At 39.8% G+C, this 22,766-nt stretch overlaps 1 protein-coding gene across 1 annotated transcript in view; it reads right to left on the reverse strand.

Annotated features, from left to right (window-relative positions):
* ANK3 (ankyrin 3) overlaps positions 1-15,794 on the reverse strand; it is a 745,841-nt gene extending 730,047 nt beyond the window's left edge. Inside the window, exon 1 of the mRNA XM_066242002.1 lies at positions 15,552-15,794. Coding sequence (XP_066098099.1) covers positions 15,552-15,608 — 57 coding nt within the window. The 5' untranslated portion in view covers positions 15,609-15,794. The remainder of the gene's footprint in view (positions 1-15,551) is intronic.
* Positions 15,795-22,766: the final 6,972 nt, after the last annotated feature.

The following is a 22,766-nucleotide window of genomic DNA, read 5'->3' on the forward strand; positions in this document are numbered from 1 at the left end:
CTAAGCATACCAGTGTGATAATGCTGGTCCCTAGCACAAGTTCCCCTTCTTGCCCTTTCCTGACTGATACCTAGTGACATTCAAACACACTAATATGATGTGTTCATGCCTTGGGCTTGAATGAATATAGTAAATCTTTTTCACTTTTGTAGGCCTCTTGGTGATGTTATTCCACACCCACATCCAACTGATCACCAATAAAACCCATTTTTAAGTAACAATTATTTTGTATAACACAATCTGACTCTAAAAAGCCCTTCACGGCCCTGGCCGGTTGGCTCAGTCGTAGAGCGTCGGCCTGGTGTGCAGAAGTCCCGGGTTCGATTCCCGGCCAGGGCACACAGGAGAAGCGCCCATCTGCTTCTCCACCCCTCCCCCTCTCCTTCCTCTCTGTCTCTCTCTTCCCCTCCCACAGCCAAGGCTCCATTGGAGCAAAGATGGCCCTGGCGCTGGGGATGGCTCCTTGGCCTCTGCCCCAGGCGCTAGAGTGGCTCTGGTCGCAACAGAGCAACGTCCCCTAGGGGCAGAGCATCGCCCCCTGGTGGGCAGAGCGTCGCCCCCTGTTGGGCGTGCCGGGTGGATCCCAGTCGGGCGCATGCGGGAGTCTGTCTGTCACTCCCGTTTCCAGCTCAAGAAAAATACAAAATAAATAAATAAATAAATAAAATTTAAAAAAATAAAAAGCCCTTCACTTTCGTTACTGCTCTAGGAAAAGTATTTGCAATGAATAGTTTGAATGAAAGTTACTAAGGGATTAAGAAATAGACATCAAATGAGTGGGATCTGCATGATTTCTTGCTTTCAAAACATAAAAATATTATATATTATCATATATACATACCTTTGCCAGATTTCTGACACATTGCTAATATCATATATCTATATCTTACTTAGATACAAATATTTTTGAAGTTCAAAATACTGTCAAGAGACCATGTTGGCAAACACTGTCCAAGTGCTAAGTATCTTTTTGTTCAACAGCCATAAACTTCGCATCAGATGTGCTAGATACTAGGTGGGGAAAGGCAGACATGAAAATGGAGAAAATGTATAAATATGTACTCTCAGAGCCCACTGTCAAGTTAGTTAAGGAAGACAGAGTAATTAATAATTCCAATAAACTGTGATAAGTGCCATGACAGTCAAATGTACTTGAAGCGCTACAACACCATAGAAGATAGGGGGACTCTCACTAACTGCAGAAGTCCAGGAAGGTTGCTTAGAAGAGGGGATATTTGAGCTAGGTATTAAAGGATTTGCAGTGGTTTTCTAGAGAAAAATGAGAACAGCACATATAGCAAGAGAAAACTTGTAAAAAGACATGGGAGAATGCAAAGGCACAGTACATTCGGGGGAAAGGCTGAAAAAATAAGTATAACATGGTGTTATGCCCATAGTCATGGCCAGACAGGTTCACACTGGATTGGAGCAGACCACAGAAGAACCATGGTTCAAAAGGCCTTGGGCAATTCTTGTTTATTGGATTCTTGCAGTGGCAGGCGAGTGAACAGGCGGGGGAAAACCACTTCTCGCAGTGGCAGGCAGGCAAATGAGAAAGTCACTCTCCACAGCGGTGAGCCATCAGGAAAACCGCTCCTGAGGGACAGTACCCATAGCCTTATCTAGGCTGTACACTTGTGGCTTTCTGCACATGCTCACACACTTATCAGGCAAAGTACTTGTAGTCAGAAAACAAGTGAGCAAGCCTAACCACGCTGTATTCCCTACATGTGGTAACAAGATCAGAGATTTCAGGGGAAAACAAAGGGTAAAATGGTAAGTTGTACTGGGACAAGATGGTAAAACACCTGAGCAACTCTAAGATGTTTAGACTTTACCTGACTTAAAATGGGTAACAATAAAAGGTTTCTCTGGAAGCTTTTTAAACAATGGAATGACATCATATTTTAGTTTCGTAAAGATTTGTGGGGAGGTCAGGTTTCCATTGGAAGACAGTGTGGAAGCAAGGAGACAATTTAGGCAACTATTCAAAAGGCCCAGGTGAAAGATAATAACCTAAATCAGAGCAGTGGCACAGAGTGAGAGATGGCTAGATTCAAAAGCCACATGTGAGCTGAACTAAAAGTATGTGTACCTCATTACATGAAAGCGGGAGCAAGTTCATTAATCACTCAGATTTCTAACTTAAGCAATGATCACAAACAGATAAAAGGCTTTTTCAGAAATCCATGTAAACATGCTTTAGGTATTTGCTCAAACATCCAGAATCTTCATCACTTTCTGGACAAACTTATAGCTTAGAATTAGCTCACTTGGAGGGTCTGAAAAAAGGCATATAATAATTCTGATTGACAGCCTCACCACAGTATGTATTTCAGAGCATAGAGACTCTCTAAGCAGGTAGAAATCTTACCAGTTCAGAGGATGCTCTGTGGACGTGAAGATATGCCCGAGTGTGTTTGTTCTGAATAATGGGTTGAACCTAAATTTCCCGATTTAAAGAGCAATTTATTACACTGATTCTTCAAACACCTGAAGAACTTCAGGCTGATCAGTTCCACATATTGAGAGAATCAGTGGAGACGTAAGTGACTAGTATTTACCCCAATCTAAGCCACGCCATTTCAAACCCTGTAACAGCTCTACAGTCCAATCAAATGTTGCAAAATGCATCAATCATGGAAATAAAAGATTTTAATCACTGCTCATGTACTTTCTCTGTTGGTTCCAGCAAACTCAAAAAGCACAATTTTCTTACCATACCTAATTCTTTAATTAGATTAAAAGTTGCCAAAACCTTAAAGAGATACTAAAAATCCCAAATTTTAAGAAATAAACTTTAGTGTCCAATCACCACTGATATAAATTACTGGAAGATGCCATGTAAGTTCAAAAGAAAAGCTATCATATTGAAAAAGAGCAGTACATTTAAAAAACAATATGCAAAATAGTCACACCAATATGCTCATATAACACTAAGCAATTTGAATTCAATAAATAACTTAATCATACATTTGACCCTCAAAACACTGAATTGGATAAAGTAAGTGTAACATTATCTACATTTTGTATATGTGAAAACTAAATTGCAGAACAGTTCAGAATCACACTTATGAACCACATTTTTACATATGTGACTCAGTTTGTATCCTTTCAACTAAAGAGAAAGCTTCTCTTTTCCTACTATTTCACTGAAGTTGTTGAGAAAGATAAAACACAACATTAAAACCAAGTCTTTGCTGTCAACATTCTATTGCATGGTACTGCAGATGAAACTCTTACACAAGAACAAGGCCTTCCTCTGAAACTGGTCAGCACAACAGTCAGCACACTGGGATCACTAAGGGTGTAACTGATTTCTCTCCAACTTCTATACCTAATCATTAAAATAATTCCGTGACCTTCTTGTCCCAGCAGTTTGCCTACTAAACATCAGCAATGCCTCCACAGTAGTGAAGGATGAATATTCTCAAAGTCTGAAAATGTTCAGTTGGATTTAACCATCGTGACTTTTTGAAGCAGACAGGATACTTGCTGTTACAAAATCGTTTTGTATGATATGTACAAAACAAAATTATAATCATTTTACATAACTATCCTTTCAGAAGGATCACACATAGTAAATAGAAAGTGAAGGTAAGTTAAAAGGCTATCTATTCAGCCCTGGCTGGTTGGCTCAGCGGTAGAGCATCGGCCTAGCGTGCGGAGGACCCGGGTTCGATTCCCGGCCAGGGCACACAGGAGAAGCGCCCATTTGCTTCTCCACCCTTCCGCCGCGCTTTCCTCTCTGTCTCTCTCTTCCCCTCCCGCAGCCAAGGCTCCATTGGAGCAAAGATGGCCCGGGCGCTGGGGATGGCTCTGTGGCCTCTGCCTCAGGCGATGGAGTGGCTCTGGTCGCAACATGGCGACGCCCAGGATGGGCAGAGCATCGCCCCCTGGTGGGCAGAGCATCGCCCCCATGGTGGGCGTGCCGGGTGGATCCCGGTCGGGCGCATGCGGGAGTCTGTCTGACTGTCTCTCCCTGTTTCCAGCTTCAGAAAAATGAAAAAAAAAAAAAAAAAAAAAAGGCTATCTATTCAAAATGATGATCGAAGGAGAGGTCAGAGTGATGTGGGGCCAAGAGTCAAGACAAGAAAGCGGCTCTAGAATCTGGAAGGTAAAGAAAAAGACTCTCCGGAGAGCCTCCAGACAAAGTCCTTCCAACCCATTGTGGAATTCTGACCTCCAGAATTGCAACACAATAAGCCTGCATTGTTTTCAGTAAAAGAAAAGGTGGTCTATTATTCTTCAAATTTAACTTGGAAAACAAAATACAATAGAAAGGGATGTATCTGTAAAAACAATCACACTTTTAGATCCTTTAAGAATATTATATATGCAGACAACTATTTCTAGATATAATAGGATACTGAGCCCCTTCTGAATCTATGAAGAATCATAAGGATAGTTCACGTATCATTATAAAATTAAATATTTAATATTCTGCAATCTAATTCTATAAAAACTAATAGTATTATATGACCCATCATGTCTGTTACCAAAATATAAAATTTTAAAGAAACCTATTTTTTTAAGATTGTATTTATTCATTGTAGAGAGGGGAGAGGGAGGGAGGGAGGGAGGGAGGGAGAGAGGAAGAGAGAGAGAGAGAAAAAAAAAAGAGAGAGAGAGAGAGAGAAGGGGGGGAGGAGCAGGAAGCATCAACTCCCATAGGTGCCTTGACCAGGCAACCTCAGCTTTCCAGGTCGACGCTTTATCCACTGCGCCACCACAGGTCAGGCCAACACTACTTTCTTAAGATCAATTCATGTTGCTTTAATCTAATCTGTGGCCTTTAACTATAGACAATTCCAGAAGTGTATCCACCTTCTATCTCTGCCAGAAGTGGTCACCCAGGTATCGCCCCTCCTCCACTAACAACACAACAGTGAATATCTTTGGACACATCATCTTGGGGAACTTATGGGACACATTCCACTGTCCACCTGTAGGAATGAAATCATTGGGTCACAGAGTAAAAACCATGTAGTTAATTTGCTTTCGTAACACCAGATCACTTTCCAGAACAGCCGCCCAAGTCTAAGCTCCCACCAGCCACACACGTTTTCCTCTTTATTCCCTCCTCTGGCTTTGCCACTTACTAGGTCCATAGGACCATGAACAAGTCCATGGCTGAACCTTGTTTTCCTACTCATCTAAATGAGACCATTTATTCCATTTGCCTGACATGGTTATTGTAAGACACAAATTTAAAGAAATAGCATGAAAGTACTTCTCAAAAATATAAACATTTGTGTATAAATGTAAGCAATTATTGCAGTAATTTTTATTCTTATGATTATTTTACATTTTCCTCTCCCCAACCCCACCCCAACCTGCCAAATGAGAGGAGATAAGTATCTAAACCTGAAGCATAGAAAATGAAACTTTCTCCCTGATACCGAAACATAGAAGGAGACTGGAACCAAATGGGGATAATACTATTTCTTCTTTTTACTCATCTCTGCACTTATTTAATCAAATATGTTACTAAGGACTATGTATGGATACTATACTAGTACTAAAATATAAAAATTTATGCAGCAAATATGCACATAGTACAAGAGCAAATGTCCCTCTAGACCTTGAATTTGTAAATAAATTTAATCCTAGATGTAATAACTTCAAACATGGCAGCTTCTGATATCACAGAATAACAGTTCCACTGTACTGAGCACCTACTATATTAATATGTCATGTATATTTCCTCAAACACTTAAAACAATACTGCAAGGTAGATATTATTGCTCTAGTTCCTCATATGAGCAAACAAACACAGTGAAGTGATTTACCCAATGGAGCATGGAACGGTCGAAACAAAAAACCTCCCATACTACTTTATTTCCTTTTAAAAGATATGTTGAAAGTTATCTTTAGTAAAGGGCACACTATCGTAGGAGCTATAAGGATATCAAGTAAATACCACAAAAATTACAAAGTTCAATAATAAACACTACCATTTATTTAATATTTATTACCAAGTTCTTTATGTGCATTATTTATAGTACTTACGAAAATATTCTAAAGGAGACATCCTCATCTCTATTTCAAAGGTGTAGGAACTGAGATTTAGCTTTCCAAGGTAACACAGTTGCTAACCAGCAAAGCTTGGATTAAAACACATGTCTTCCTAACTCTAAAACCATGGTTTTTTACTGTAAATGAGCACTTCCATAAGGATAATAAAAATATTCTAAAATTAGATTGTGGTGATGGATTTTCAACTCTGTAAACCATATCAAAAATTTATTGAATCCCACACTTTAAATGAAAGAATTTTATGTATACAAATTATATCTCAAGAAAGCCATTAAAAAAAGTATGGTTTTCTTCTCTTTGTAAGTATCCTTTCTTTTACAAACTTGTAAAATCTTACTTAAAACATCAATGGTTGTTTTTTTCAATATTCACCCTTCATCCATAGTTAAAATCACAATTCCAAAAATTCTCAGGTTAATTCCTCCCATGAACTTTCTCTTTCTTCCCATTCTATAGAAATGTGAGGTAAGACATGAATAGCTTGTTGTACAGTTACGCACACATTCATTACCTTTTGGTGCCATAAGTCCTACTCCTAGGTATTTAACCTCCCCTCCTCCCATAAAGGGGGACATATATGTTTCAATAAAAGATATATACACAAATTTTGAAAGAAGCTTTACTGATAATAGCCAAAGCTAAAAACAATTCAAATGTATGATGAATGGATGAACAATTCATGCTACATTCAATACAGTGAAATACTACTCAGCAATAAAAAGGAATAATCTATTAATATCTATAACAGCATGGATAAACAGCAAAAGCATTATGCTTACAGAAAGAAGTCAGGCACAAATGAAAAATCTAGGCAAAACTATGATGAAAGAAATCAGAACAGTGGTTGCCTGATGGGTTGGAGACAGTTGGCAAAGAACACAAATGAAGTTAGAATAATAAATATTCTGTTGTGATGCGGTATAACATTTGTAAAATTGTACACTTAAATTTGGTGCATTTTATTGTATATGAATTATACCTCAATAACAATGATTATTAAATATGCACACATACAAACACATACAGAGGGGGAAGAAAAAAACTATTATACTTTATCTGACCTCCATAGAGACAGTCATTCTAAAATCCTGTTCTACCATTCGAACATTTAATAATTTAGTTATAGACCTGTTCTTTCATTTCTAATCCAGAGAGCTGAGGAACTACTTGGTATTTATTCTGGAAAAAGAAAGCTAATCAACCATTTTCAGTACTAGAGTCCTTTCTTAAAAGTTTGTTTTAACAGCCTACTAGACTATGACATTTTGAAGAATAAAAACTAGTTCTTATTTATCTGTGCTTTCCTATGTGTGCCTGATATCTGGTAAGTGCCAAATATATCTTAGATAAACAAAGTATTGATTCAACTAAAAAAAAAATCAGTGCATTTTACTGTATGTAAGGGATGTACTGAAATTAGCTAGTAACCAGCTGGCAAGAAAGCCAATCACGGGCATCTCTTCCCAGCTCCACATGTTCACACACACCCCTCATTGGCAGTTTGAAATCAGCCATGATGGAAGTATTTTGTGATACTGTGATTTACAATAAGAAATATATATTTGGTCTTCAACCCTGTTCCTGGCACAGAGATCCTAAAATCCTTGAAATTTCCCAAGTGATGAAATCAGTATAGGTGTATATGTTAATGAGATGACTTTTGGACCAGCCCAAGAATAGGGGCTGGTAGCCAGGAAAAACAACCTGTAATTAGAGGACTGGAACTTTCATCCCCACCCCCTAACCTCCAGGGAGAGGAAAGAGACTGGAATTGGAATTAGTCACCAATGGCCAAAGGCTTAATCAATCATACCTACATAATAAAGTCTTCAAGGGAAAGTAAGCTCTGCACCCCTTGCCCCATACCTTGTCCTATACGTCTCTTCCATCTGGCTGTTCCTGATACAGCCTTTTGAAATAAACCAGTAATCCAGTAAGTAAAATGTTTCTCTAAATTCTGTGTGGCACTTTAGCAAGTTAAATGAACCCAAAGGAGGGGTGGTTGGAACCTCCCATCTAGCCAGTTGGTCAGTAAAAACACCTGGGATTGTGACTGGCATTTAAAGTAGGGGAAAGGGTGGACAAAAGCCAGTCTTAAAGGACTGAGCCCTTAACCTGTGGGATTTCATGCTATCTGTGAATAGTCAGAATTGAGTTGAATTGTAGGACAGACTTTCAGTTGCTGTGGGAGCATTGCTTGCTGGTGTAAGGGAAATCTTTCCCCACACATATATTAGAATCAGTGACCAGAATTCCTATATTTATCTCACAGAAATGAACAAATGTTATAAAGATGCTGTGAATTAGGCAATTTTTTTGAGAGCCAATTAACAAGTATACCATTGAGCGAAAGGAAGGAAGGGAGGGAGGGAGGGAGGGAGGGAGGGAGGGAGGGAGGGAGGGAGGGAATAGGATTGAGAAAGAAAGAAGGAAGAAAGAGAGAGAGAGAGAGAAAGAGAAAGAAAGAAAGAGAGAAAGACTGATTTAAAGGACCCACAGAACCCAAGCAATTATCCCAACTGCTCTCCACCTATTAGTAAAGTGTCCCTATTCTTTTGTACCCCATGTAAATCCTTTGTTTTTGATGAGTGTTCCATTACCAGCCCAAACTCACTGAGAAGTCCTTTTGCTATTTCCCCTTAAAATTAATAAACTTCTTATGCTCTATAATATCAATTGCAAAAGCATAATTTCTTAAAAATCAGAATTTCAGAAAAAAACAAATCATGTAAAATAAACAACATAAAAAACTTAAAATTCTCTAACATTTGGAAAATTATGCTAACATCGGTAATGCCAAAATATGAGGGGGGGAATGCTTTTAAGAAATAAGAAAATGTATCACTTTATTACAAATTATCTGTACCTAGCATTTGAAGATTTTTAAATCATAGAGTATCTTACCTGGCATAAGCCTTAGAAATAGTTTATTCCAATTGTCTCCTTTTCCCAGCAGAGACACTGAAGCCCAAAGGGTAATATGATTCTGAGGTTACAGACTAGTTTAGGATAGAATAGAATAGAATAGAATAGAATAGAATAGAATAGAATAGAATAGAATAGAATAGAATAGAATAGAAAGAAACAAACTTCGCCCTGGCCGGTTGGCTCAGCGGTAGAGCATCGGCCTGGCGTGCAGAAGTCCCGGGTTCGATTCCCGGCCAGGGCACACAGGAGAAGCGCCCACCTGCTTCTCCACCTCTCCCCCTCTCCTTCCTCTCTGTCTCTCTCTTCCCCCTCCCACAGCCGAGGCTCCATTGGAGCAAAGATGGCCCAGGCGCTGGGGATGGCTCCTTGGCCTCTGCCCCAGGCGCTAGAGTGGCTCTGGTCACCGCAGAGCGACGCCCCGGAGGGGCAGAGCATCGCCCCTGGTGGGCGTGCCAGGTGGATCCCGGTCGGGCGCATGTGGGAGTCTGTCTGACTGTGTCTCCCCGTTTTCAGCTTCAGAAAAATAAAAATAAATAAATAAAAGAAAGAAACTTCATTCCTGACCTCCTGATTTTTTTTTAATTTTTTATTTATTTATTCATTTTAGCAAGAGGAGAGGGTAGGAGGAGGAACAGGGAGCATCAATTCCCAAATGTGCACTGACCAAGCAAGCCCCGGGTTTGGAACCGGCAACCTCAGCGTTTCAGGTCAAAGCTTTATCCACTGCGCCACCACAGGTCAGGCCCTGGCCTCCTGATTTCACCATCATTTGTGCTCTCCGTTACTCAAGCAGAGAAGGACTCAAATCCAGTTTCAGCTCCTACCAAAACTGCAACTTGCATAGCCTTCCTGAAGCCTGGTTTCTTCATGTATAAGATGGAGCGGGGTAATAATACCTACCCTAAAGTATGTTGTGAGGTATAAAGCATCTATTATGAGAGGTGTAAAAAATCATGGCTGTTATTGTTAAAGATGCATGTTTTCTCTATCCAACTGGATTATGAACTTTTTTATGGACAAGGATGCTTACTTGTAGCATTGTCTGTGAGGCCAAAAATTAGAGGCAAGGTAAATGTTTATTAATAGGGAAATAAATAAATAAATAAACTATGGCCTATCCACACTGTGAATCTTATGCCACCATTAAAAAGAATAATTAGAGCAACTTCCCAGACAGTTCTCTGAGCCCTATTATTGCCCATGTCTCTATTCTGTAGTTTTGTTCAGTATAGAAATTAGGAAATAGAACTCTACTTCTTGATGCACATCTCCTTAAATTTTTAGGTGCTTTCATCTACATTTTCCCATCTTAGTAAAGCCTAAACTCGAGGCACATATTAAAGGGCACCAAAGTTCTAGGCATAGAAAAACATCTGGAGCTAACTCTCTCTGAGTATGTGAACTCCATGTAACTCGGATTATGAATATCATGAGAATAAAAATCAAGACAGGAGCTCAAAAGTTCTTTTTGTTCCAACGGTTGAAGCTGTTACTAAATCTGAATGCCAGGTTCTTCTGATCATTTACTCCATTATTCATTCAACAAACATGACTTGAGGGCCTACTCTATGTCAAGCCCTGTATTTGATGCTAAAGGCAAAGCTGCAGTCACAGAGCTGCCTTTTGCCGGATTCCACATAAAATGGAATGACATGGGAAAAAGGGGAAAAAGAAAAGCCCCACACTTGTTATGGCAGATTCTTGGCATCAGGCCTTGACATTACTCAGAGAAATTGCACATGCAGAAATGTAGTTCGATACTGCAAGGGACAAAATAGCTACTAATGAATCATCGCACTTATCTTAAAAACACTTTGGGAAACAGCCTTTCCAATTCAACAACACAGTTCTTTATTCTACAGCGGCAATTAACTTAACTTCCACTCTTTCTTTCCTCTACCAGGCCCGGTCCAAATATTCATGCCCTATGCAGCAAACAAAATATATGTTAGGGCTAATATTCCATTATTTCTTCTTCCTTAATATTATCTGAAAATGCCAGTAACTAAGCATCATCTAATGAAAGAAATGCCAAAATAATTTATTTCATATTTTAAAGCTCTAACTCCAAACACAAGTTCACTTAATCTCTGTCTATTAACAGACATTGTAAAGAACTAAAGACAGTTTATTCTGCCTGTCCTGTGATGACACAGTACATAAAGCATCGACCTGGAACGCTGAAGTCACTGTTTAGAAACCCTGGGCTTGCCTGTCAAGGCACATATGAGAAGCAACTACTATGAGTTGATACTTCCCGCTCCTCCCCCTACCCCTTTCTCTCTCTCCTCTCTCTAAAAATCAATAAATAAAAATCTTTTTTTTAAAAGACAGTTTATTCTGAGAAAAATAGTACCATCTACTGAAATCTGAAAATATTTAACTTTTATGTGACTGTTTTATTCTTGCCCAACCTAAGATACTTGCTAGTTAAACTCTACAGGACCTTCCCAAGGGAGAAAATTCAGGTGTAATTTCTATAAAACATTAAAAAAAAAAATTGGTCCTCTATGGTTGCTACTGATCTAACTCCCATAGCCAGGAACCCTGACTGGTTCCTGGGAAAACCTATGTCCTATTGAATAGATAAATCCATTGTAAGATATATAGTTTATCCATTTTCAAGCACAGAGACAAGTGTCCAGGTGTATTTCAACCATGACTATAGATTTGTAGATGTTAGTGCATCATTTAGGGTCCGGTCAGGAAGAAGATATTCAAACAAACACTGCACTTAACTTTAATAAAACTTTCAGTCTATAACTAATCACAGCTGGGCTTCTAGTACTTAAAAAAATGTCTAATAAAGACCAGACAATATCTAAATAAATTTAAAATTATATCATGAATAGAAGGCAATTTTAAAAATTTAAGCTGTTTTTATATGTTGACATAGGATAAAAATGAAAAAGCAATTAAATGAGCCTGTTGTTCCTGGTACCTTAAGCATTGACCTTACATCTCACTGCCATTCACCTTTGCAAGATTTACAGGTACAGTTATATGAACAACAAAAGCACAGTTAATATCAACAGGGAAAGGTTACTTCAGATCTGATTAGATCATTAGTAACCTTGATCTTTTAAGAAAGGTATTTACTAACCTCGAGACTTTGTAGCAAGGTTAAACATTCCAATTAAAATTCATTAAGTCAAAATTGTTCTTGTGTAAATGTATCAGAAAGTTAGTCTCATCAATTTCAGTAATTTAGTTTATTTTTTAAAAGTAAAAATGCCATTTATATAGGCTATAATTTCAAATGATCTCCAATTTGGATTATAATGATTTCCTATAATTATAGTAACACATTCCACAATACTTCAAATATCTTGTGCATTAAAATGAGTGTTTTAAATAAGAAATTACTAATTGGGCCCTGGTAAGCTGGCTCAGTGGTAGAGTGTTGGCCCGGTATATGGATGTCCCGGGTTTGATTCCCAGTCAGGGCACAAAGAAGAAGTGACCATCTGCTTCTCCACCCCTTCCCCTCTTGCTTCTCTCTCTCTCTTTTCTCCTCCTGCAGCCATGGCTCAACTGGAGCAAGTTGGCCTCCTGCACTGAGATGATTCCATGGCCCTTGCCTCAGGTGCTAAGAAGAGCTGGGTTGTTGAGCAATGGAGCAAAGCCCTAGATGGGCAGAGCATCACCCCCAAGTAGGCTTGCCAGGTGGATCCCAGTTGTGGAGCATGTCTCTTAATCTCTTAATGTGGGGGAGTCTGTCTCTCTGCCTCCCCTTCTCTTACTGAATTAAAGAAAAAAAAGTTACTAATTGTGAATCAACCTAGGAACAACCACTGAGAGTCCAGAACAGTTCTTTTCAATTACCAAAATATTGCTCTAGAATTGAATACACATGCTTGCTCTATAAACCCATTAACAATGTGAAGGAAAAAAAATAATAATACTGAAAAATGAAAACCACAGTCCTCATGTAACTGCCACCACAAAAATGCAAACAAGTTTAGAATCCACAATGTTTCCTTGGATTCCAAAACACACCACGGGTCTGCATATTGTCTTAAGGACATGGAACCTAACATATTGCTGTGCAGATTATGAAACTGATATTTGTTTATGCTTTAGCAAAAAGAACACTGAGAACCATCATAAGTGGCCCATCATAAACAACCATCATTCTACAATCTAGATTCACAACTCACTTATCCTTCACTGATTTAAAAACTAAGAGAAACTGGCTTGGTCTGTGGTGGAGCAGTGGCTAGAGCGCCAACCTGGAATGCTGAAATTACTGGTTCAAAACCCTGGGCTTGCCAGTCAAAGCACATACAAGAAGCAACCAGAGAACAACTAGAGTAGAGTGAATACTTCTTGTCCCCCCATTCTCCTTTCTCTGTAAAATCAATAAATAAAATCTTTTTTTTTAACTAAGAAATTGGCCTCATAAATACTAGTAACTGAGTTAAAGGTATTCAATGAATTGCTTTATTGCACTTTTTGTTTCATAGCTGTGGTTTTAACTTTACATTCACTTTCAATATTAAAAATTTGCTTCCTTAAGAGGAACTTGTCTGAGCCCAGGTCAGCAGATTATACGGATGCCTGAACTGCTAAAACTGCAATGCGTGTACACTCAGAGACTGCCTCCCTGAAGTCTTCCTACTAGCTTACCTGTGATGGCCTAACCTCCTGGAATAAGGTCTGGTATAAAACTCTAGGATGACTCTGAACCCTGCTTTTAAAAAGAAAGTAACCTCTTCCTAAATTAGACAAACCACACATTCTCAAACAAGCAAAATTAAAACTCAGAATCAAGGTGGCAATAAAAAGCCACCAACTGACTTTGTCAAGACTTGCGTCTTCTTTTGAAGACTTCCTGTAGATTCCCTAAGGGTGATGGTGGAATTCAAATAATTTAACAACAGGTTCTCTGCCGTAATGACCATTTTAAGTACAAAAAAATGATATACTAAAAGGTAGTTAATTATTTCATGCATTTAATAAATAAGAACAATAAAAAGGTACACAACACTAGATAATGAGTTTTAAAATATTAATGAAAAATATTAAATAATAGCTGACAAAAAATAATAGAACTGTTAAGATATTTCCATATTGTTTCTTGACTGGCGTCCTCACTTGCAATGTTTTTTCACCTACAGACGGAATGAACACAACTACCAGAGCTTAGAATATGCTGTTGCACAGATGAACATTTAAAGAAAGTCAGGAATGTAAATTTGTGATTTCCACATTGGGAGGCTGCCCAGGCGCCCACCTTAAACAGAACCTTGATTACAAGTGCCATTTTAACAACTGGTTCTCCAGACTCAACAAAAAATTAGGTATCGGTTTTGCCAAACCAAGTTGAACCGCTGAATCCCACTACTGCCCAAGGATTTTTAGAGATGACAACGAAGAAAAGAAATAATTAGGGCTAGTTTTGTGTGTTTCAAGGGCAATTCTTCACTATTTGAAACTAGGTAAACTACTGCTTTCAAAGCTATTCGAATGTGCCTCATTTTTTAAAAAGTAGTATTTCTTTTTTTCTAAAATAGATAACAGACACACGGTTTCTTAAAAAAAAAAAAAAAAAAAGTCCCAAAAAGTATGTAAAAGTGAGCCTCCCTCCCCAAGGATAACTGTACTCTCTTGAATAGACATTCTATGCACATGCAAACATACACAAGTGTTTTAAACCAATTATCCTATGTTATATATACAGAGTAGCAGCTACGAAATTGCTACTAAACGCCTCTGGGCTTAAAGGTGTCAGTCTGCTGGAGGGTGTGGGATGGAAGGACAGAGATTTATCTTGAAGCTGTGACTCTACATATCATGCACCCGGTTTTTAGTTCGTGTGTGTTTTACTTGCATGCCTATGGAAAGCGCCTGAAGATCAGGGGAGAAGGGAAACCCACCGCAAGCCACCCTCTGGCACTGCCACTACATCCGCACCAATCTGAACTTTTTCTATGTCCCAACGTTTATATTTTGTATTCTCAGTGGGTTAAATGAAGTATCTTTATTCACCTTAAAAAAAAAAAAAAAAAAAAAAAAAAAAAAAAAAAAAAAAAAAAAGCCTAACTCTGAAGGTAACTTTCAGAACCAGATGATTTTCTTCCTCGCCGCCAAACATGCAGTCTACTTCTGCTGTGCCTTTAGGAAAGGTTCAGCCTGACACGGAGTCACAAGGACGAGCCTGGAACAGGGAAGCCCGAAGCCTGGAGACGGAGGGAAGGGCGTCCCGAGCCCTGGGCCGCGCTTTTTTTTTTCTCTACAGAGTTTCGAAGCAGAAGTCTCAGGTCCCTGAGCCCACCCTGCTTTTTCGGGCTGGGATGCTCGGACGAAGAGGCAGATTATGAGCTAGCGACTCAGCCCCAAGTCGCAACTTCAGTCCCGCGCCATCCCGCTCAGCTGCCGCCGCCCCACCGGCAGGGACCGGGTCCCCCTCCGCTGTCCTTCTCCGCGCCGCCCGGCACCCCCCGAAGGACAGGGCTCTCGGCAGCGCCCCGGAGCCCCGACGGCTTCCGACACCCACCCCCCGGGGCCTCCCGCGCGCCCCAGTTCCTCGCGCGCCCCCGAGGGGCAGGAAGCCACAGGTAGGGGGGCGGCGCGGCGCTCACCTGCGCAGGAGGAGCCGCGCTCTCGGCGCCGGCTGCGGAGGAGGCGGAGGAGGCCATGTTGTAGGGCCGCTGCTGCCGCTCCTTCCAGGAACTCCGCTCTCCCCTCCCCGCCTCGTGCCTCCTGCGCCCCAAAGCGGGACTTCTCCGGGGAAAGTTCGACGGCGGCTCCGGAACGCCCGGCGCGGCCCCGCGCGGCGTCGCCTCCGCCCGCCCGGCCCGCAGCGCCCGCCAGGTGCCCGCCCAGGCCGGTGCGCGCGGGGGGGCGGGGGCGGGCTCGGCGCAGGTGGAGGCGCGGGCTCGGCTGCGGCGGGGCGCCGGCTCCGTGCGCCTCCGCGAGCATGCCCAGTCTGGGGCGCTCGGGGTCCGAGCCGGGGCGCGGGTGGGGCGGGGGGCTCACCTGGGGAGGAGGCGGAGGTCAGCTCCTGGAAGCGGGGGAGGCCAAGGCCGGTTTGGTGCGGGCCCTGAATTGGCCACCCATTATAACAAAGTAATGACGATATTCTCTGATTAGTTTATTACTTGAGGCTTATTCAAGAGTAAGTGAATAAAATCATCAGAAGACAATTTTGCTTTTGCTTTTTTAAAATTAATCTATAGCAAACAATCTAAGTAGAAGCAGTGTTTGCCAGGTACACGGCTTCAAAACCATGCTCACAGAGTCCCTTCCACCCGACAGATGATGTCTCAGCAGCATCTGGACTGCCTCGGCTACCTGTCCGATTAAAAAATAAAACTTGGAAGCCGTCTGGGCTGTGAGGTAGGCACTGAGCCTGACCCATTAAGGGAATGAGGGACAGAACCTCTGAGGGTCCTACTTTATAGGAGCTCAAATGACAAAGCTTTGCTGAACCCCTGTCCTGGCGAAGACTGAAGGACTTTGGGATTCAAGGTGCTGCCCGCACAAAATTTACTATTCAGGAAGGGGTGGGTAGGAGGGCAACTACCCTTCAAATAGTATCTCCCAAAGGAAGAGCATCTCACTGAAGTCATGGGAGAGGCGTTTAGTTGGTACATGGCGAAGGGCCAGGGCATTAAATGACAGCTAATCACATTGGCTAGAAAGTTATTCCTTTTTCGATCCTCTTTCAATGCTAATTACAACAAGAAGTGAGTATTCTCTCTCAAACACTAAACCTTTTTCTCAAAGAGAAGGCTCCAGGCTAGAAGTCCTAGGTAAGCTCTGGCATCTAACTAGGATTTATAGCACTGTTAAGTTTTTATTGTTTAGTTTCACTGTTTATTGTTACTGTACTTTCAAGTGAAAGCATGTTTTCTATTCATGGTAGGGATCCAGTTTCCTTTTAAAGCAATTATATGTAAGGGATTTTTTTTCTTCAAATCAAATAAAGGTAGTGATAGTTCACATGAGGCTAAGATAAAGCAAAAATTCTAAAGGCAGTAAAGAACGACTGATATATGGAAAACCGACAACAATGTTTTAGTCAACTAGTAGCATCCTAAGGCAGAATAGCTCCTCGGTGGGAGCAGTGAGCTTGCCGTGCCTCCAATTTAGCACCTAGCTAGCTTACTTCCTCCATAATACCTAAAGCCAAAGGAACATTTCCTGGGCATTAGCTTCATGTTGGGCTCTGTGCTAAGGACTTCATTCATCTTACCTCATTTGATCCTTGCAAAATCCTTGCAAGACAGGCAGCACAATCTGGAAATCGAGTCTCAAAAACCCTGATTTACCTGAGGTCACAATTAGAGGACTAACGGCTCTATAGTTTGGGTATTCTTGAGTTTTAAAAACCACTTCAGAATTAGGCAAGTCCAAGCCCCCCCCCTTGAAATTTTATGTTAAAGTTTGTGTGCTGTTTAATGGGAACGATGTACATAGTTTCTCTCAACTTTTCAAAGGCATCTACATCCCCCAAAAGTTTAAGAGCCACTGTGGTTATTATTTACAATACGGTCCCACGCCTTGGATTATAAGGTCCGTGCGTGCAAATGCCCTGTCTTCTCTCTTTACCGTGCTTAGCCTGGTGCTTTTATTCCCTCAGCCACTCAGAGGCATTGGTGGAACTAAATCAAATATGTGAAGCAGATCGTACAGGCTACAAGAGTGGGTGGGTGGCTAGGAAGAGCATCACCTTAGTAAATCCTACGCAGACACAGTATCTTACAAGCTAGCTCCCTGGCACTGATCAGCAATAAACACAGCTTTAAAAAAAAAAAAAAAAAAAGTGGCAAACAGCCAATCAGGTAGACAATAGAGGGAGGAAGGTGCAAAAGCTCCACAGGAAGATAGCACAAGAAGCAGCACCTGGGAGCATGCCCACAAAGACATGGTTTCCTGCAGAGCTATTCCGGTCCAGTCTGCTTATGTGGCCAGCTGGTTCTGGGAAACACTTGCGTTCAGGTTAAAGACACTTCTCCTGAGACAGGCTGCAACACAGCCAAAAAAAACTGACTACAAGTCAGAACTAGGTGTCTGGCAGCATTTTTCCTACCTTATAAAAGTACAATTAAACAAAAACCTTTCCATGCAATCCATAGCCCATGATTGCCTCTAATTTTGTGCTTCTCTCTGTTCCTCCTTTCAAAGCCAAGTATCTTGAAAGAATAGTGGCCAACACAGCACCCCTATTTTCCCACTTGCACACTCCTTTCTTTATAGTAATGGGGCCTCTGCCCCTCCTCAGCTATTCAAATGACTCTTCTCAAATAACAGCTGACCTCTTATCTGCCACATCCATTAAGGATTTTTCCAGACTTTATCTCAGTTGATCTTCAAGGGCACTTAACATGGCTGTCAGCGACTTTCTCTTCCCCTTAAGTATTTTCTAGGATTTTGACCTGAGTCTTTCTTGGTTCTCATATGATGTACTAACTCTTTGTGATCTCACCCACATTAAGGCTTTGGCTATCATGTAAAGACTTCCAAATCCAACTAAGACAAACCTATATTTCATCATGTCCAAATGGAATGCCAAGCAACACAGACCTCCGAGCCAGAGAAAGAGGCCGGGAGGTCATGAGGGAGTGAGACTGTGTCCCAGTCCCTCCCAGTCCAATTAGATTTGTAGTACAGAATCATTCCTTACGATATCTCTAAATTATTCCTTCCTAGCCATCCCTACTCTTCCCTTTGACCTTCTAACTACAATTTACAGAGCAATTACTATGTGTCAAACCAAGCTGACTTCTATTTTCTCACTATCACTCACCTAAACGGTTACAATTGCCTCTTTTTTTTTTTTACAATTGCCTCTTAATTTTGTGTAGTGTATTAGTTCTTTCATCCAGTATTATGATTATTCTAGAATTTCGAATGTATTCACACTGCTAAAATCTTTTAGCAACTCTTTTTATCCTTCAAGACAAAGGTTAAACTTAGCAAGGGTCCCTGTCCACTATTTCCACCTGATCTCAACTCTTCTCCATCAGCTTTCCCATACCCTCCTCCAGCTGTCTCTCAGGTACATCATGCACACGACTGTTCTGAATTTCTTGCAGTTCCCTGCAAACACGAAGGCTGTTGCCTTCCTATACGCTGTCTCTACTGCCTAGAAAACCATCTCCCCAACCTCCAGTCCTCTGCCTCCTCCATCAGCCCAGTAGGGTTAACTCTTATTCACCCAGCAAGACTACATAAAAAAAATACATCTTGTCTTGCCTGTGGTGGCGCAGTAGATAGAGCATCAACCTGAAACACTGAGGTTGCTGGTTGGGAACCCTGGGCTTGCCCGGTCAAGGCACAATTAACAAGCAATCAATGAACAACTGAAATGAAGCAACTATGAGTTGATACTTCTCAGGCCCTCACCTCCACAAAATTAAAATAAAAGTAATTAGTGAACAACTGAATGTGAAGCAATCAACATTTCCTGACTCCTTTTTTGTTAAAATGTGGTTCATTGTGCTTGCTTTGTTCTTCAAACATACCCTATAGCATACCTCTAATTATTTTAAAAAATAGGTTCACAAGTTTCTATAATTTGAAAGTCTTAAAAATTACAAAAACAAACAAACAAAATTAAATTGATGTGAGCATTTATAGTCTTTATTCCATTTAGTGTGAGTTTAATTATGGGGCACTGCCCCAGAGCTTTTTTACAAGTGTTATGTAATAAACAGCATATGCACCATATTAATGTCCTAAAAATTCAGAATTGTGAAACACATATGCCTCCAAGGGGTTCAGATAAAAGATACAGACCTATATAACCATTGCTTTCCTTGTCTGTCCCCCTTGAAGCTTCAACTGCATTTTTTTCAGTCCAAATACCCAGTATCTAATGCAATGTCTGGCTCAATAGAGGTTTGCTGAGTAAATTAAGGGTATATTTATGAACATGGACCAAATTTCATAGGAATGACTCCCAAGGTCGAAATCTGACACCTCTCTTGCTTCCTGCCTGGCTAGCCCTCCTCTGGACTACACCATACCTTGCCCTCACATCACATTTCTTACTGTTAAGTAATTGTTTGCATATCTGTGTCTCCAGTGAGACTGAGCAGTTTGAGAGCAAAGATGATGTAATCTTTGCATTTCCAGGTTCCTAGTGCCCAGCACAATGTCAGGAACATTATATTCTGGCTCCATACATTTTGTTGAATGATGGAGGGTAGAAAAGAACAGAGCGAGAGAGAAGGAAGAAGGGAACATAAAAAAGAACAGAAGAAGTCTGAGGGAAGATAATTTCACTTCTATTTAGAGGACTCTTATAGTATGTTCCAAACTCAGTCTCTTCACAATAGTTGTCATATTTGCACATTACCTTTTTTACTTATTTATTTAAGTTAACTTACTTTTTATCTAAACAAATATTTTTAGAAGAAACATTATCTTACAATGTTCATAGAAAATCACATTCACTTGCACTAAACAGATAAGATGAAGAGAAAACAAAATATTGTAAATGTTTTTGTTTTATTCTGTATTCCACCTAAGACTCTATGTTTTTAGCAATTGTTAAGGGGGCATGAACACTGGCACTAGATACAAACTTTCCCCTCAGTGTTAACAGAAGAATTGAAAAAGAACAGACAGGAAGTATTTTATTATATAACCCAATATTATTTAATGCTCTGTTCTTAAGCCACTTAATGATATCTCAAGAACTACCAGTAGAACTGTATAAAATTTCCTCTTTCCCTCACTCTGCTTCTACATTTATAATATTTCTCTACAATTTCAATTAGATAGTCTATTTTATCCAGCATAGTTTCTCCCCTAATTAGACTGTAACTCATGATTTATGTTCGAACAGTAGAAATTTTCCACCTGCCCATTAGCAAGAGAGAAAAGCTGATTTCTTTAATGGTGTCTGTAAAATCTGCAACAAGCAAAGAAACAATAGTTGGTACAAAAATTTTTCACCCATGAGAAAAGTTTCTTTTAATTTCAGGAGATTATGATTAATGAAGATGTGTTTGTTTCATAAAATAAGCAAGTAATAGATTCTCAGATAAGAGAAATATATATTTGGTTACCACTACTCATGGCGACTGTCATTGTATATAGAAATATGTTCCATCATTTATACATTTTATGAGGGAAAACAGCTCAGCAAGCACAAAGTTGAATCAAAATGTTTTCTCTTGTGGTTTTTGGCCTTACTCCCCATTATGGTCTCAACTGAGTAGAAACTCATACTTCTAAATATACAATAAAGATGATGGCTCAGCAATATTTTTATCAAGGTCAACTGAAATGAGAATATAATGTTTATTTATTGAGTAAGTTTTGCAATCCCATGTAGAATATGGTTAAATAGCTTATTTTAGTATCTACTTCCATGACTTAATTCCTTAAATTTCTTAAACATTTGAAAGGAAATAAAGATGATTCTGATATCTGCTATGGAATAAGAAACACTGTCTGACTCAACCTATTTCAGATACCTAATTATTGATTTAAAAACCCCAATCATAAAGTAGTTTATAAGATGGGATAATAAACTTCATAGTAATAATTAACTTTATAATAATAATTTACCTCATAGTAAATTTATGAAAAAGATCAATATGGGGAAATTTATCTCCACATTTTGATTAGAATAAATTTCCACTAATTGCTCTTACTTTAGTCTGGGATTTCAAAAATGTATAAAGTGATAACATGAGTAATAGTAATATCAACCTCAAAATTACACATAAAAAGTTAACATAAAGTGAAACTAACTAATTAGCAATGAGAGAAAAATCAGTAACTTTCCGTTATGTATTAATAAGGAAGAGCTGATTTTCCTTATTACCCTTGCCTGAATTCCCAGTGAGAAGAACTGTGTTGAGGAAGCTTAGGAAAGAAACATCTAAGACACAGGAGAAAGGAGTAAAAGAAAGCGACACCCTAAGTTAAGATTTAGGAGAATAAATAGGAACAGACTTCTAATTAAAATATTTTCCTCCTTCCCACATACTCCTTTTAGTCCTCTCTTACTTCTTATACTCTCCCCAATTCAGATTCTGATAAACCAGAACCAGCTTTCTCATTTTGTTTATTGTTTTTAAAGATTTTATTTATTGATTTTACAGAGGGGGTGGGGAGCAAGAAGTATCAATTCATAGCTGCTTCATTTTAGGTGTTTATTGATTGCTTGTCGTACGTGCCTTGACTGGGCAAGCCCAGGACTTCAAACAAGCAACCTCAGCGTACCAGGTCGATACTTTATCTACTGCGCCACCACAAGTCAGGTGAACTAGGCTTTCTTAATTCATATATGTTTTCATCTTTGTCCTGAACAAAGAGAAAAAATAATCATGAAGCTCTTTGAGCTAGTTCACACACACTTGGCTCCAGGCTCTGGTGGAATTGCCTTATTTAGTCTAAAGCTGGTTCTAAATGGCCTTAAGTGGGACTTCTGCACCTGGACATTCTAATTGTATACCACTATGTGAATAGGACATTGACTTTCAAATCTTGAGTTTTTTAAATTTAAATTGGAAAGAAAATAAAATTGATTCCATGAAAATAGAAACACACCAACACAATTCCTCAACATTCTCCCCAAATGCAGCCTTTAAAAAGTACCAAAAATTTCTGGTTGGATATCCTATAACTAATCATTTTATTTTGCCACTCTTTCAATTACAGTATATAGCTTGCTTAAATTTCACATTGAAAGTCATGTGAACTTCTTGCGGACACTCTCAGGCTACTACTCCAACCACAGTTAGTGATAACGGACTTAGTAAAAATTGATAACTAGAGAAGCAATCTTTATCATCTTCAGCCCAGTGCTGTTCTTCCTTATATGATCATCTCTT

The sequence above is a fragment of the Saccopteryx bilineata genome, chromosome 9 (assembly GCF_036850765.1).
Source record: "Saccopteryx bilineata isolate mSacBil1 chromosome 9, mSacBil1_pri_phased_curated, whole genome shotgun sequence".
In the NCBI taxonomy this organism is placed as follows: domain Eukaryota; kingdom Metazoa; phylum Chordata; class Mammalia; order Chiroptera; family Emballonuridae; genus Saccopteryx; species Saccopteryx bilineata.